The 14690-nt window shown below is 36.9% G+C and overlaps 1 protein-coding gene and 1 non-coding gene across 3 annotated transcripts in view; both read right to left on the reverse strand.

The window, feature by feature from the left end:
* The window catches only part of Tlk1 (tousled like kinase 1), a 125929-nt gene that overhangs the window by 8197 nt on the left and 103042 nt on the right, over window positions 1-14690 (reverse strand). For both annotated transcript variants that reach the window (XM_008855241.3, XM_029557258.1), the window contains 6 exons: window positions 4753-4850; window positions 2508-2589; window positions 1152-1243; window positions 958-1047; window positions 644-813; window positions 245-380 (listed from right to left, as the gene is read on the reverse strand). In XM_008855241.3, the coding sequence (XP_008853463.1) occupies window positions 245-380; window positions 644-813; window positions 958-1047; window positions 1152-1243; window positions 2508-2589; window positions 4753-4850 (668 nt within the window). The remainder of the gene's footprint in view (window positions 1-244; window positions 381-643; window positions 814-957; window positions 1048-1151; window positions 1244-2507; window positions 2590-4752; window positions 4851-14690) is intronic.
* On the reverse strand, window positions 5611-5691 carry LOC115067987. The gene has a single exon (XR_003847351.1). It is a non-coding gene; the product is annotated as a small nucleolar RNA SNORD103/SNORD85 (small nucleolar RNA).

The raw sequence follows: 14690 nt of genomic DNA on the forward strand, positions 1-14690 counted from the left end.
CTCTACATGAGGTCATGACTCTTAGCACTTTCTGCACAGCCCCATAAAGCAAGCTTTCCTGACCAACTATTAAGAAGGAAACTGCCTTTTGCTGCTCAGTGTAGAGAAAAAAAGAAAGTAGGTACAGGGCTTTCCTCTCAGCTCAGAGGCAATACCTTCAGTACAATAATCTCAACGACTATTTGAAAATAAAACTGAATTCTCATAAAATACTGAGAGCTGATCTAGGTACTAATACATTTACCAGTAAGTGCCTGCCCCTTGGGAAGTTAGATCCATTCCGTCTACACCATAGCTATCATCATCCATAATCTTGGATAGACCAAAATCAGTGATTTTGATTTCTCCACATGCTGTTCCATCTACCAGAAGGATATTTCCTAAAAACAAAATAGAAGATTTTTAAATGACATATTATATACTGAATAAATATATTTGTTCACAACTTAATTTCTGATAAATAAATGCCTGTTTAGATCTCAAGTGAGGTGCTGCATGCTTTTAATCTCAGCACTTGGGGGGGGCAGAGGACAGATTTCTGTGAGTCCCAGGCCTGCCAGGGCTATATAGTGAGACTGCCTCAAAAAACAAACATACACAACCAAACAATCCCCCAAATTGTAAGATAAATTTCACGAATTACCTGGCTTAAGATCATAATGTATAATAGGAGGTTTAATCTCATTGAGATATCTTAGAGCATTTACAATCTGCATTACAATAGACCTAGCTTCTTTCTCTGACATTAACTTGTGTTGCTTCAGATAGAAATCCAAGTCATTGCCTTCACAGTATTCTAACACTGTACAAAACCTTCAATGGGAGGGAAAAAAAAGAGACAAAATTTTTATCCAGTAATTCAGAATCTTAATAGAAAAATTGAGAATATTCATACCATCATTATACAGGAAAGCAGAAATAAGTATTCTTAAAAGTTAAATCCTTATATTCACTTACGTATCTGTATCCAAGGAAAAATAATCATAGAGTTTAACTATTCTGGGGTGATCCAATTCTTTGTGTATTCTATACTCTCTGCAGGCATGTCTATGGGAAAAGAATGTATTAATTCTCTGTAACCAAATCCAATCTATGAAATTCAAATCTATGAAAAATTCAGTCTATAATGGCTGTAAAATATGGATTCTTACTTGTGGTAGTTTTCTTTTTTCTCATCTCTCCAGCTTTTATTAAGCTGATGGATTTTCACAGCAGCATATCTTTGCTCATATAGGTCAAAAGCCTAGGATTCAAGTCAGGAAACAGTCACACCACAGACCAGGTAGCTAAAGAGTTTCAATTTTTGATGATAACTTTTACAAAATATGGTATCAGAATAAGTACTGTAGTTTTTAGTGATCACCTCTCTAAGACGCTTTAAAGGCTACACTTAAAATAAATGAGATATAAATTTTATGGGAAAAAAAATCAGAAAACACCTTAACATGAATTTTTACATTTAAGTTCTTTAGACGCCAATATTTTGGATCAAAACAAAACATAAAGCCAACATTCATTTTAGTGTGAGCCTGCTTCCTCATACTGGCAGCAGCAGCGACAACCAGCCCAAAAGATGACTACAATGCTTTTATGTGTGTTGGAGAAAACAATTAAAAAAAAAAAAACAACTTTTTTTTTAAAGGACAGGGTCTCACCGTGTAGACCAGGCTGGCCTGGAACTCACCGTGTAGACCAGGCTAGCTGGCCTCCCAAGTAAATGTATTAAAGGTTTACACCACTGCACCCAGCAAAACAAAGTACTTTTATCTGTCTTTTCTTAGCAACTCCCGCTTCTTTATTTTTTTTGTAAAAGATTAATAGTTTCTTAATAATTTTCATTGAAAAAAAATCTATGCTTTTATTATGAAACTGTAAATCTATACAAAAGTAAAGAGCATAATGAATTCCTATGTGCCCACTGTCCAGTTACAGAATTTAATCACAAAAAAAGAGCAAAACAACAACAACAACAAAGGAATATTCTCTTTGAAGCCAGATGAACTTTCAGTAGTTTTCTGCTAGTGACTATTGGTACCTTTGGAGCCTCAGTATTGGAACGGTTGAGAGAATTAAATGAGGACTGTGAAGAGCTGCAGATGGCTCAGTAGTTAAGAGCACTGGCTGCTCCTGCAGAGGACCCAGGTTCAGTTCTCAGCACCCACATGGCTAACAACCATCTGGTAATTCCAGGTCCAGGGAATCCAATGCCCTCTTCTCACCTTTGAGGGCATTGCATGACAATGGGTACACTTACATACAGGTAGGCAATACATGCACACACATTAAAAAAATTAAAATAATAAATTTTTTAAAAAATAAAAAGTATGGACTATCCAGGTATAAGAACAGTGCTTAGATTCTAGAGATAAGACAACATAAACGACAGTAAGCTCCTTTTTTATATTGTGAGGATAAAGTCAGTCTAAAGTCAATAAACAAAAGCCAAGTACTTTTTAACCACATACTCCCCTATCTTTCCTGTAATAGCATGAAAAACAAAACATTACCTTATACACTTCACTAAAGCCCCCTCTTCCAAGCAAATGAAGTAATAAGTATCTTTCATTTAATGTTGGATGATCTTTGAACCTTAAAAGGGCAGAGAAAAAAAAACATTCAAGCAAATTAAAAGACATACAAAAAGTCCTGCAAACACTAATGTTTCATTCTTAATCTCCACCTAGCTATTTCTTTCCCAATTATTCTGCTATTAACTTTAGGTGCCATTCAATATTTCTAATTTTTTTTTTTTTTGGTCTTTTTGAGACAGGGTCTCCCTGTAGCCCCAGCTGTCCTGGAACTTACTATGTAGACCAGACTGGCCTTGAACTCACAGAGATCTGCCTGCCTCTGCCTCCCAGTGCTGGGATTAAAGGCATGAGCCACCACGCCCAGCCTCAATATTTCTAATTTTTACTTTCTTCCTGCATGACTATCACCTAGTAAAGTGTAACTGTAATAGCTGATTATTCAGATTCAATGACCACTTGTAGCACTCCCTCTCTTTTTAAAAAATTTTTGTGGCACTCTCTTAAAGACCTAGCAATTATTATCTTGTTAGGAAATCCTTTATCTACTTAATTTTCAGAAATTACTTCTCTTGGGAATATACTTTTATGTTAAAAATCATGCGTGATTAAAATTTCATAAGGACTTGCATTTAAAATAATTATATTTATCAACTAATCTTTATCCATGGCTACATCATATTGTCTTTGGACTTTTATTAAACAAAATTTTATTCGTTGTTTTGAAAGTCAAGATTTTTTAAAGAACTCATAAAAACCACTCTCAAATAATATTATTATCATTACTAGTTAGTATTTAATGTACCTGTTATATATTAAGCACTTACATATGTTAATTCTTTTAGGACTCAACCAATTCTATGAAATGAACCCTGATACTGTGTCTCTTTTACAGATGAGGGCTCTGTGTAGCAGAAAGGGTATGTATAGATAAATAATCTGTTCAAGATTAACAGTAAATACACTGGGGAGGCAGAGGCAAGTCTGTGAGTTCCAGGTCAGATAGGGCTTAAAGAAAAAAAAGGGGGAGGTTGAAGGGGTGATAATTTAAGTTCTTCTGAAAAATTTAAAAACATAAGGAGATTTCTATTTAGACTTAAGGTACATTGTAAAGCTACAACAATCCATTTTATCTAATTCTAAGTCACAGCCAAAAATATTGAACTTAATTTTCCAAGTAAGTTAATTTTAGTTTTATCCCATTTGTTTTATTATATTTTAAATCTTATAGAACTTAGGATAGTTTGTGTTACTTTATTTACCTCACTTGCTAAAGTGATCTATACACCCACAGATGACAACAGGCCTTTCTCTAAGCATATTATTCATTTTTCACAAAAGTGACTACTTCTGATTATGACACTAAATATATTGTCATGAAGCTTTAAATTCCACCACTAACCTTCAAGACAAAGTGTAAACAACTATCATTCCTCTCCTGTACACCAATAAATGAACTCTCATAAACACACAGATATTTTTATTCTGCAGAGCTATGACACTCATTTTGATAGTGATTAAGAACAGAGACTATAACTTGTAGGTTTTTCCCATTTCTTCCTGTATTGTTATATAATGCTAGATATATAGCTTACTGGAATATCTCTGGTTAAAATGACTTCTCCTTCACTGCTGTAACAGTAATTTTGACATTTAGTCAAGAAATACTTATTAAATACCTATCATATGCCATACACGGTCCTATGCTTTGGTGATACAAGAACAAACTATAACCATGCTCAGGAAGCTTACCATCTAGTGGGAGGAGATAGACAATAAATAAAACTAAAAATAAGTTACAATTTCAGGTAGTGATAAATGCCATGGAAAATTAAGGAAAAGGATATGAAAGGGAAAATGAGGTGAGGTAGGGGCTGCCTTCTGAGGTACGGTGGTCTCTCTATGGAACATGTGATGTGAAATAAAAACATTAACTGCTCAGATATTTAGAAGAGTATTTCAAACAGAGGGAATGGCAAGCACAAAGGGCCTGAGAGAGGAAAATGTTTGATGTGTGTGTCCATGATAGGAACAGAGAGGACGAGAGAGCTGAGATGGTGAGGTGGCGGGGAACCAGATCACACAAGGCCCTCAAAGCCACAGAATGCACTCTGGGTGTTTTCTATGTTTGCAGAGATGCCTAATAAGGACACTGTTTATGCTCTCCAAGGGAAAGGAGGGTACTTTTGTCATATAAAACTGTGAAATAGAAATAGTGACTTACTGTGAATTATCTTCATTGTTTATTCTTTTGAGCTCCCGTATGTGAAGATTTCTGACTCTTTCCAAACGTTCAAGTTCTGCCTGGATTTCTGCCTCTTCCTGAAAATGAGGAGAGGGGGCTATAACAAACTCAATTTATTTGTGACATAAAAAAAGGTATTTTTACCCGCACACCAATTTTTTACAACGATGAGTGCAGTGCATGAGAAAGTAACACTGAGGCAGAAGACCAAAGTGCTCCTTTCAACACCTGAAAGACAGATAGGCAAAAGGCCATTTCAAAAGGCCATCCATCCACCATTTAAATGTGCATCTGACAAGATACCAGACTTTATTCTGTGCTGTGAGAAATCTTTTATGTCAGTACTGAAAGTGATTGCAAGGTAGGATGAAGCTGCCTTATAACACAAAATGAGCTGAAAATTTTATTTCTAGATCTGAATCAAATTATGAGGGACAAATTTATTAGCACAAAACAATGAAGATACTTTCTAATAAAAAGAGGAAGAAATGAAATAGAACCACAGTGTACTCATCTTGTAACATCTGGAATACATGTGCACTCATATACAATCTCTGGATAAATCTCACTATAATCCTAAAGAAACATTAAGATAAAAATATATGGACTGCTACAGCAGATCCTTAGTGCACAGAGCAGATGAAGGCAAGACCTAAAGAAATGGACCTTAAAAAGCATTTAATACAAAATGGTGATACACGCATTTTCCATGTCTTAAAATACACAATTTTAGGAAAAATTTTAAATGAGATACCAAAACAAATTAAGCAAACATATTGCCTCCTCTCTGTCTTTATCACTTGTATCTCTTTCACACATACACTTTTTTTTTTTTCCTGGCTCAAAACAAGTCCATAACAAAGATTCTCATTATCAAACTTTGTTCTCAGTGAGGGCAAGTGAGTCATCACTGCCTCACACATATACCTTTGTCAATATAAACTTAAGTACTAATTTAAAAACGGTTATAAATATACCAGGTTTGGTGGAAATGTCTAGGAATGTCCCATTTTAAGTTATTTTGAATGCATTTGTTGAGTAAGCACAAATTACAGTAGTCTATTATATATACACTATAATTATAAATCTATTCTAGAAAACAGAATAGATATTATTTCTGAATATTAGTTATTCTCTATTTTGTGAGTTCCTTTGCTTCTTTGACTTCTTTTGACATTGTATTTGAGTAGTGAGTGGTGGTGCACATTTATAATCCAGCACTTGGGAGACCGAGGCAAAGGCAAAGAAGTTTTCTTTTTTTTTTTTTTTTTTTAGACTAGTCTGAGATACTTAGAGATAACGTCTCAAAAAAACAAAACAAGAAGCTGGAATGATGGGTCAGCAATTAAGAGGACTTGCCGCTCTTCCAGAGGGGCAAGGTTCCTGGGTTTGCCTGGGTTTGGCTCCTAACACCTACATGGCAGCTCACAACAGTCCATAAATTCACTTTCAGAGTCTGTGACACCAGGCAAACATGCAGTGCACTTACAGGCATGCAGACAAACATTCATACATGTAAAATAAAGTAAGTTTTTTAAAAAAACCTCCTAGACAGAGGGGGAAGGGAAGGGAGGATAAACCTTAAATTAAAATTTTAAAAAATTACGAAAGTGCTATGAAGAACAAATTAAATTTTGACAGATTAAAAAAAATTAAATACAGGGTCAGTGAGATGGTTTAGTGAGTAAAGGTTATGCAGACCAGCTTGATGACCTGTCAATCCTGTGAACTACAAGGTGGAAGGAGAAATGACTCCCACAAGTCCTCTGAACTCCACACATAAGCCATGGCACACATACAGGTACACATACATTAAATATAATGAAAAATTTAATCTGAAATTTAAATCTAAACTCTGCTAGATTCTGAAAGTTATTTTACTATTATGGTTGCTGGCATGTTGGGATTAATGGGCTACAAACATGTGATACCACAACTGGAACATTTTTTTTTTAATTTTATCAATTTTATTTTATTTTTATGTGTATGAATGTATTACCTGCATGTATGTTAAGTGCACCCATGTCATGCAGTGCCCTCAGAGGTCAGAAGAGGGTGGTGGGAGCCAGGCGTGGTGGTGCACACCTTTAATCCCAGCTCTTGGGAAGCAGAGGCAGGCAGATCTCTGTGAGCTCAAGGCCAGTCTGGTCTACATAGTGAGTTCAAGCCAGCTGGAGCTACAGGAAGATCCTGTCCTAAAAAGACAAAAAAGAAAAAACAAGGAGTGTTGGATCCTCTGGAATTCACTATGTAGACCAGGGTGGCCTTGAACTCACAGAGATCTACCTGCCTCTGCCTCCCCAAATGCTGGGATTAGAGGCTCCCGCCACCACCCTCGGTCCATTTCTTTGTCTTAATGAATAGGGGGAGAAAGGGGACATCATAGGAGATTCAACAATAAAAAAGATTCAATGTAACAACAGAATTTAAACACTGGAACAGCAAACTCAGAACAGTTTGTCTTAACTGTTGTATAAAGTTAAATAAACTAGCCCTACCGATATACCAAAAACTATGGTAGAACTTAAATTTAGGCTAAGAATTCAGGAAGTGGCCACTTTTCTTATTTCATGTTACGAACACTAGGTAAACTAGTGAAATTTTAATCTGATAAAACCGTGTAAAGCCTATTACAATACCAACTGAAATATGTTTTAATTTTTATTTAAACTCATGGCATGGGGGTACTATTTCCACTGAATTTCCAGAAGTTACAGTTTATTGAGTCATAAATATAAAATTACAAATTAAACTAGGCTGACCATAATGATGTTTGTTCATAATCTTTAGTTACCTCTATAATAGAGGTAATTATCACAAAGTTACTAAAGAAAGCATGAAATGTACTTATACCTTCCATCATGTCATTAAGTAACTTACAGTATCTTAGACCTTAAACAAAATGACATACTCTGGGGAAAAAAAGTAATTCTGCAACTTTAAGTAATTTCTCCCCAAATTCCATTGAGAAAAAGTATATTGTTATTTTATGTATTCCTCCAAACTTACACACTGAAGCCCTAATCTCCTTAAATTATTAATGTTAAAATATTATCTGGCTTTGATTCTAGATTAAGTCATAAAAGGTGGGGCCCTCGGGATGATACCCTACGTAATCAAATATTACTTCCCAGACCATGTGTAAGCCAGAAAGACCTTCATAAACAAAAAAACCCAAACCCTGCTAAACCTTGATCTTCATTTTTGAATCTAAAACTGTAAGAAAACCAATTCCGTTGCCTAAACCACGAGCTGGGGACTTTGTTATGGCAACCCAAGCAAACACACAAATCCTTTTAAGCAGATGATAAAGGAAATAGTGTTGGTGACTATTCCTAACAGCAAGGGCCATGACCTTGCTGTGCTACACTCCAGCAAACCACACTCCAGCAAACTATAGCCCAGAAACAGAATTCTGAGCAACTAATTTACCTGTAGTCAGATCATCTGTAAAGATGTCCTATACACTATGTTCTTGCTTTGGACCGGCATTAATCTTTTCAGTGGGTCCACAAGTGAGGATGACCTGGACTAACAACTAGTCACCACAGAATGGTCTCCTCAAACTCACAGAAAAACCAGGCCATGTTAGTAAAGTAAGAGAACCTAACCAGCTAAACTGCTTTCAGTAGAATAGTCAGTTTTAATCCTGGAGTCAATCACTAGCTGAGCAGTTACTTAAAGCAGAGAGACTCTTGAATCAGAAAGCTCTCTGGAAATGAACTGATCTCTGCAGGCGATTACAATGTAGAAACAGCATTAAGAAAAGACTGTATTAAAGAGAGGTAGTTTTGGTAATCAAATACAAAATAAAACGACATCACTTCTTTGTGTAAGCCAAAAGATGCAATAATGGACAATTTAACAGTACATACTGCAATAGCTTACAGTACTTTAAAGTATACTTTGAAATTCTACAATATTTATAATAAAAAATTAAAAAATCAAGTTATATAAGTATACAACAGATCTCAATAATGCCTCAATGACCCTCAAAATACTACTTTTCAACATTTTTAATTCATTTATGTGGAAAATAAGTCATAGAGCCACTTGACCAGAACAATTTGTCTCTCACCAGAATCTCTGGCATAGAAATACTTTTTGCTTACAAGTAGTCTCTTCTAGAAACACAGTATCTGCTCAGTTTGAAACTAAGTTACAGAAATGTCGATACTATAAAATTTCAGGTTAAAACTGCTGGGTGAATTTCAAATATTTTTGAGCATTTCTCGTAGTGGAAAATTTCCAAAAGGCAATTATCAAAAGAATGATGGAGTATTCAGACAGTGAAGCTGTAAGACAGTTATACAACACATTTTCACATATAAAACCAAATCTCCCATTAAAATGGAGAAAACTGTCCAAGCTGACTTAGCAAATCCCGAATGTATAGTACATGTTATCCCATTCAAAACCTCCATTCAAGAACAACCTTTTATGAAGCCAAGATATTTTCTTTAGTTTGCTATTTGCAGTGCTGGAGACTGAACTCAAGGCTTCCGGCAAAGTACTCTGCTATTGTGTCCCACCCCTAGTCCAAGAAGTACTCGACACAGCGTCTTCAGCTTGCCTGCAATCTATGAATGCTGGTAAAAGAAAGTAACTTCTATGTGGCACATTACTAAAATGAGAGAAACCAACAAAAGCTTAAAATGAGTTTTGTTTTGGTTTTTTTTTGGGGGGGGACAGGTTTTCCCTGTAGCTCAAGCTAGCCTAGAACTTACTACGTAGACCTGGGTGGCCTGTATCTCACAGAGATCAGCCTGCCTCTGTCTCCCGAGTGTTGGGACAAATGATGAGCGCCACCACACCTGGCTAAAATGAGATTTTTAAAAGCTTTAACACCAAAAAAATCACTTTAATAATAAAAAATATTAATCCATTATATGTTAACATTTCTAAGTCCTCAAAAATTTTGATTCAGTTTGTTTCATGAACTATATATAATGTCATGATAAGTTTGTCACCAGGAAAGTAAAGGATAAAATTAAAAGGCTTTATTAAAAACAAATTGAAAGCCAAGCATGGCGGCATATACCTATAATACCAGCACAGCACTCTGGAAGCTGAGGTGGCAGGATCGAGAGTTTGAGACTAGTCTGGCCTACCTGGCAAGACCCTGTCTAAATAAAATGAAATGTAAGAGGCAATGTGCACCCATACACATGAATTGAGAAATTGAATGTGCTTCAAATTTAACCCTATTGGGTTGGAGAGATGGCTCAGCAGTTAAAAACACTAGCTGTTCTTGAAGAAGACCAGGGTTTGAATCCCAGCACCCACATGGCAGCTAACAACTGTCTGTAACTCCAGTTCCAGGGGATCCAACAGCCTCTTCTGACCTCTGTGGGCACCGCATGACACGGGTGCACTTACATGCAGGAAATACACTACATACACATACAATAAAAATAATAAAATTAAAAAAAATTTAACACTATTATGTCACTAGATCACGTTTCCCAGATCCTAAGTCCAGATATGGGATATATAAATCAATGGAAAGATGAGCTAACAGTCAACCAAAAATCACTGAGAGAGAGCAGGTCTGAATCTACAAAGCTGGTCTGAATTTTTCTTAACTGTCACATTCTTGCTTGAGTGTGATTGTGTAGACTGATAAGAGAGGAAAGAGAAGACACAAAAGCTCTGAAATTCTTGAATGCTTTCTTTTCCTCTTTCCATTCCCATTCTTAATCACCAACCTGTCATTACTGATGGGAATATACTTCCCCTAGAATCATCACTATAATGTCTACTGATGTTTTCTTCTTTCCTCACTTCATTTTCGTCTAAGACAGTGGGATAGTGGTAACTGACTCTCTCTTCAAATTCCCAAAGATATACACTAAAACTCTTAACTGGACATAACTGCTAAAACAAGAAAATTTTGTTTTTCTGCAAGGTCCTTCCTTTTATTTAAACAAAGCAAAATCCTATCTTACCAGCAGCAAATAAATGCAAGAGTACTAATGACTGGAAACTTTTAAATATGATATTGGTGCTCTTCCATGGTATGTCTGCATTAATAGGGTCAAAATCCCTTAAACATTAACCAAGGTGATAACATCAAGTCCAGCAGATACAAGGCCTTGATACAACACACTATAATCCTCTTTCCAACCTTCCACTTCCTCTGAACCTTTTGCAGGATATTGGTGGATTATTTTGTGTATATGAGTGTATTGCCTGCATACATGTAAGTAAGTACGCCCATGTTGTGTAATGCCCTCAGAGGCCAGAGGAGGCTGTTGGATACCCTGGAACTGCAGTTAAGGATGACTGTTAGCCGCCATGTGGGTGCTGGGAATCAAACCTGGGTCCTCTGCAAGAGTAGCCAGTGCTCTCAACTGTTGAGACATCTCTCCAGCTCCCAGATATGCAGACTTTTTTAGAGTAAGAAAAAATAACTTTCCACCTAACAACAGGAAGAACTTAGACTCAGTACACTTATGCACGTGTGTGTAAATGGCATAGATTTGTAGTTCTGATTCGGAAGAGGTGGCCAAGAAACTGTTTCCTCTTCTTTGTGAAACAATGATCTCTAGGTTGATTTACAAACCTGAATTAACTCTAAGTGAGGGAAACATGACTTACAAGATTTAAGGAGAAAAACAAACAAAAACCAGAACATTTTTTGAGACAGGGTCTCACACAGTCCAGGTTGGCTTCAAATCACTGTGTAGCCAAGGATAACCTTGAACTCCTTGATCTTCTTGCTAACATGTATGAACCACCAATCCTGGTTTCATACGGTGCTAGGGATCAAACTCAGGGATTTATGCATGCCAGGCAAGCCAGTCTGCCAATTGAGCTACATCCTTAGCCCTATAAAATGTTTTAAGTTCCACTACTTAAATAAGTAAAGTAATATTAAGAATTAGGGAAATAAAACTTTACCTCTAATTTTCCCTTTGGTAACTGACCATCATCTACTATCATATTGAGGGGGTCTTATTAGAAAAGCCAGGAATATTTATTTGCAGGTCCCTAGTGAGGAGGTAATCTCTAAACAGATGTGGCATGCTAGTTCTACGCACTTTCTGTAGTCATCTCTTACAATTTACTCATATTTTTAAGTAAGAAGTAGTAATAAGGAGAAAATATCAAGTGAAGAATTCCAACATATTTCTCAGCACCGGACTGAGAATATACAGCAAGTCAGGAACCTCCAAACATCTTCATGGGCTTTATTATGACTTTTTCAAGCACAAAACATTTCCACTGTAAACTACTCCTACACAAGTAGAATCTTGTGCTATTGTCTACAGAAACAGAGTGCACACTGTGCTTGGCCTCATGAGAGAATTCTCAAAAGATATCTTTTGGTTATGGCCACAAATAGAGATAAACATAGATTTAGAGATTAAGCTGTCTAAGCCCGGCAGGGTGGCACACACCTAAGTGTCAGCACTCGGGGAGCAGAGGCAGGAGGATCTCTGTGAGTTTAAGGCCAGCCTGATCTACAGCGAGTTCCAGGCCAGAGGGAGACTCTGTTTCAAAAAGACCCCACAAAAAAAAGAAAGAAAGAAAAAAAAAAAGGTTAAGCTGTCTAGTAATATACTGTCCATTATTTTTGTTCAATCCTAAAATGACCAAAAAAATGTCACATATACAAACTTATTTTGTGGTCATACTAAGGATTTGATAAACCAGGTAATAATTGGTATTCTTTAAAAAGGCCAAAAGAGATCAAAGGTCAGAAACACGTGGGGGTCAATTCACCTAAAACCAACGCCCTGCATTCTTCACTGTTCAAAAGGCTTGTAGATAATCCATTCTCTTCCATTTCAACTAGTTGCATGGTCCACTGTGAAGGAGTGAGAAAAGAGCTGTGAACTTGTTCTTGACCTGTAAAGATTTCATCATGGGAGATTAATACTGATGCTGCTGCTGCTGCCTGTTACTGGTTGTTTCTCTTTGCAGGTGCCAATATCGGTCAGAGAACAGGATTTCAGTGGCAGAGTTGTTGCTATACTGTTATCTCTTCAGAACGGAGGCACAAGGAGAGATGAATGCCACATCGCAAGGAGCAAAGGAGAGAGAGAGAAAGAAATGGTGTCAGGTGGCATGCTGGATGTGATTCTGTTTCAGCAGAGATTGAGATGACTGTAAATTGCTTAGCTGATTGCTTCGGTCTGCAAAGATACCTTTATGTTGGCGCTGATCATTCTTGCCTACTCCTGTTTCAATTACAAATTGGTTATGTTTCTCCAATAAAACATCTGGCACTTACATCCAGGGTTTATAAATTTAATCAATCTCAGGCTCCCTCTTCCTTTCTCTCTCTCTCTCTCTCTCTCTCTCTCTCTCTCTCTCTCTCTCTCTCCCCCTCTCCACACACCCTTTCACCGTCTCCCTCTCCCTCCGCCCCATATATACAACACATGCACCAATACTAAGATAACAAACTTTCTCTATGCGTTCTTTTTCAATAATCACATATTTTAATATCAAGAAGATGATGAAGTTTAAAATGAGACAGCAATTATGTCCACAGGCTGTTCATACAAGTTTAACAGTGTTGAGCCCTGGTAACTATTCTATTTCCTTCTCAGTGTAGGATGCTATGATTGATAATACCTGTCTTTAAAAATATTATGACTGCCAGGTGTGGTGACGCACACACTGGGATTAACCAGCACTCAGGATGAAGAAGCAGGAGGATCTCTGTGCTTGCTCTATAGGGGCTATAGGGAGACCCTGTCTCAAAAAAAAAAAAAGATTATAACTGTAACACCAGGCATTGTGGTGCACATGTTCACGTCAACATTCAGGAGGCAGAGGCAGGCATATTTCTGTGGATCAACCCCAGCCTAGTCTACATTTTGAGTTCTATGCCAGCTAGGGCTACAGGGAGACCCTGTCTCACTCCACCCCAAAATATGACTACAGAGAGACTGTAATACAAAAAAGTTTTTTCAGGAATGTTTTTTATTGTATGTGTTAATTACTGAGCACTCATCCACACAGCTGTTTTCAACCCTAGAGTAATGATCTGATTACTAGTAGACCTAGTAGAACTTTTCAAACCACATAAACTGTTTTCCCACCATTAGAATCTATCAAAACAGGATCAACCAGTTTATAGTTCAACCATTTCCTTAAATTCAGATTCTACAAGAGGCATGATATATAAAAAATGAACTGTTACTTGCTTTGCTTTGTGTGTGTGTGTATACACACGTGAGAATGTGGTTGAGATCAGAGGTCAACATCAGGTATCTTCTTCAATTATTCTCCACTTAATTTTTTAAAATTCCTGTATTTATAACCTTTATGTGGTTCTAGGAATTGAGCTCAAGATGTCACGCTTGCGCAGCTCCCTACCTTACCTTCTAGGTTTCTCCCTGAACGTAGAGCACCCCACTTCAGCTCTGCTGGTTGGCCAGTGAGCTCCAGGCATCTACACGTCTCTACCTACCCCTGCACCAGGATTAAAAACATACACTGCTGAGCCTAGCTTTTACTTGGTTGCTGGGAATCCAAACCTAGGTCCTCATGCCTATATACTTTACCTACTGAGCCATCATCCAAGACTCTGCTTTGCCCTTTTCAAAACAGTAAGTTATTCTTTGTAACAAGCTTTTAGTAAGTGTTAGTTGGAGGAAGTCTGTATAATTACTGGTAACAAAGATGTTTATTTATTTATTTTAAAAGTTTCAGGAATAACATAGTCTTCATATATTTTGATTAAACACTTTTGTTCTACAAAATCCTTAAGATACTTTTTACAACTTATTTGGGGATGGCAAGATAGCTGAGCATGCAAAAGCACCTGCTGCCAAGTCTGATGATTTGAGTTCATTCCCCAGACCTTACATGGCATGGTGGAAGGACAGAACCAACTCCAACAAGTTGTCCTGACTTCCATACAATTGTTAACAGATCACCATACACATGCATGCCTACAC

Source organism: Nannospalax galili, unplaced genomic scaffold (genome assembly GCF_000622305.1).
Source record: "Nannospalax galili isolate Female #2095 unplaced genomic scaffold, S.galili_v1.0 scaffold346, whole genome shotgun sequence".
Lineage (NCBI taxonomy): Eukaryota > Metazoa > Chordata > Mammalia > Rodentia > Spalacidae > Nannospalax > Nannospalax galili.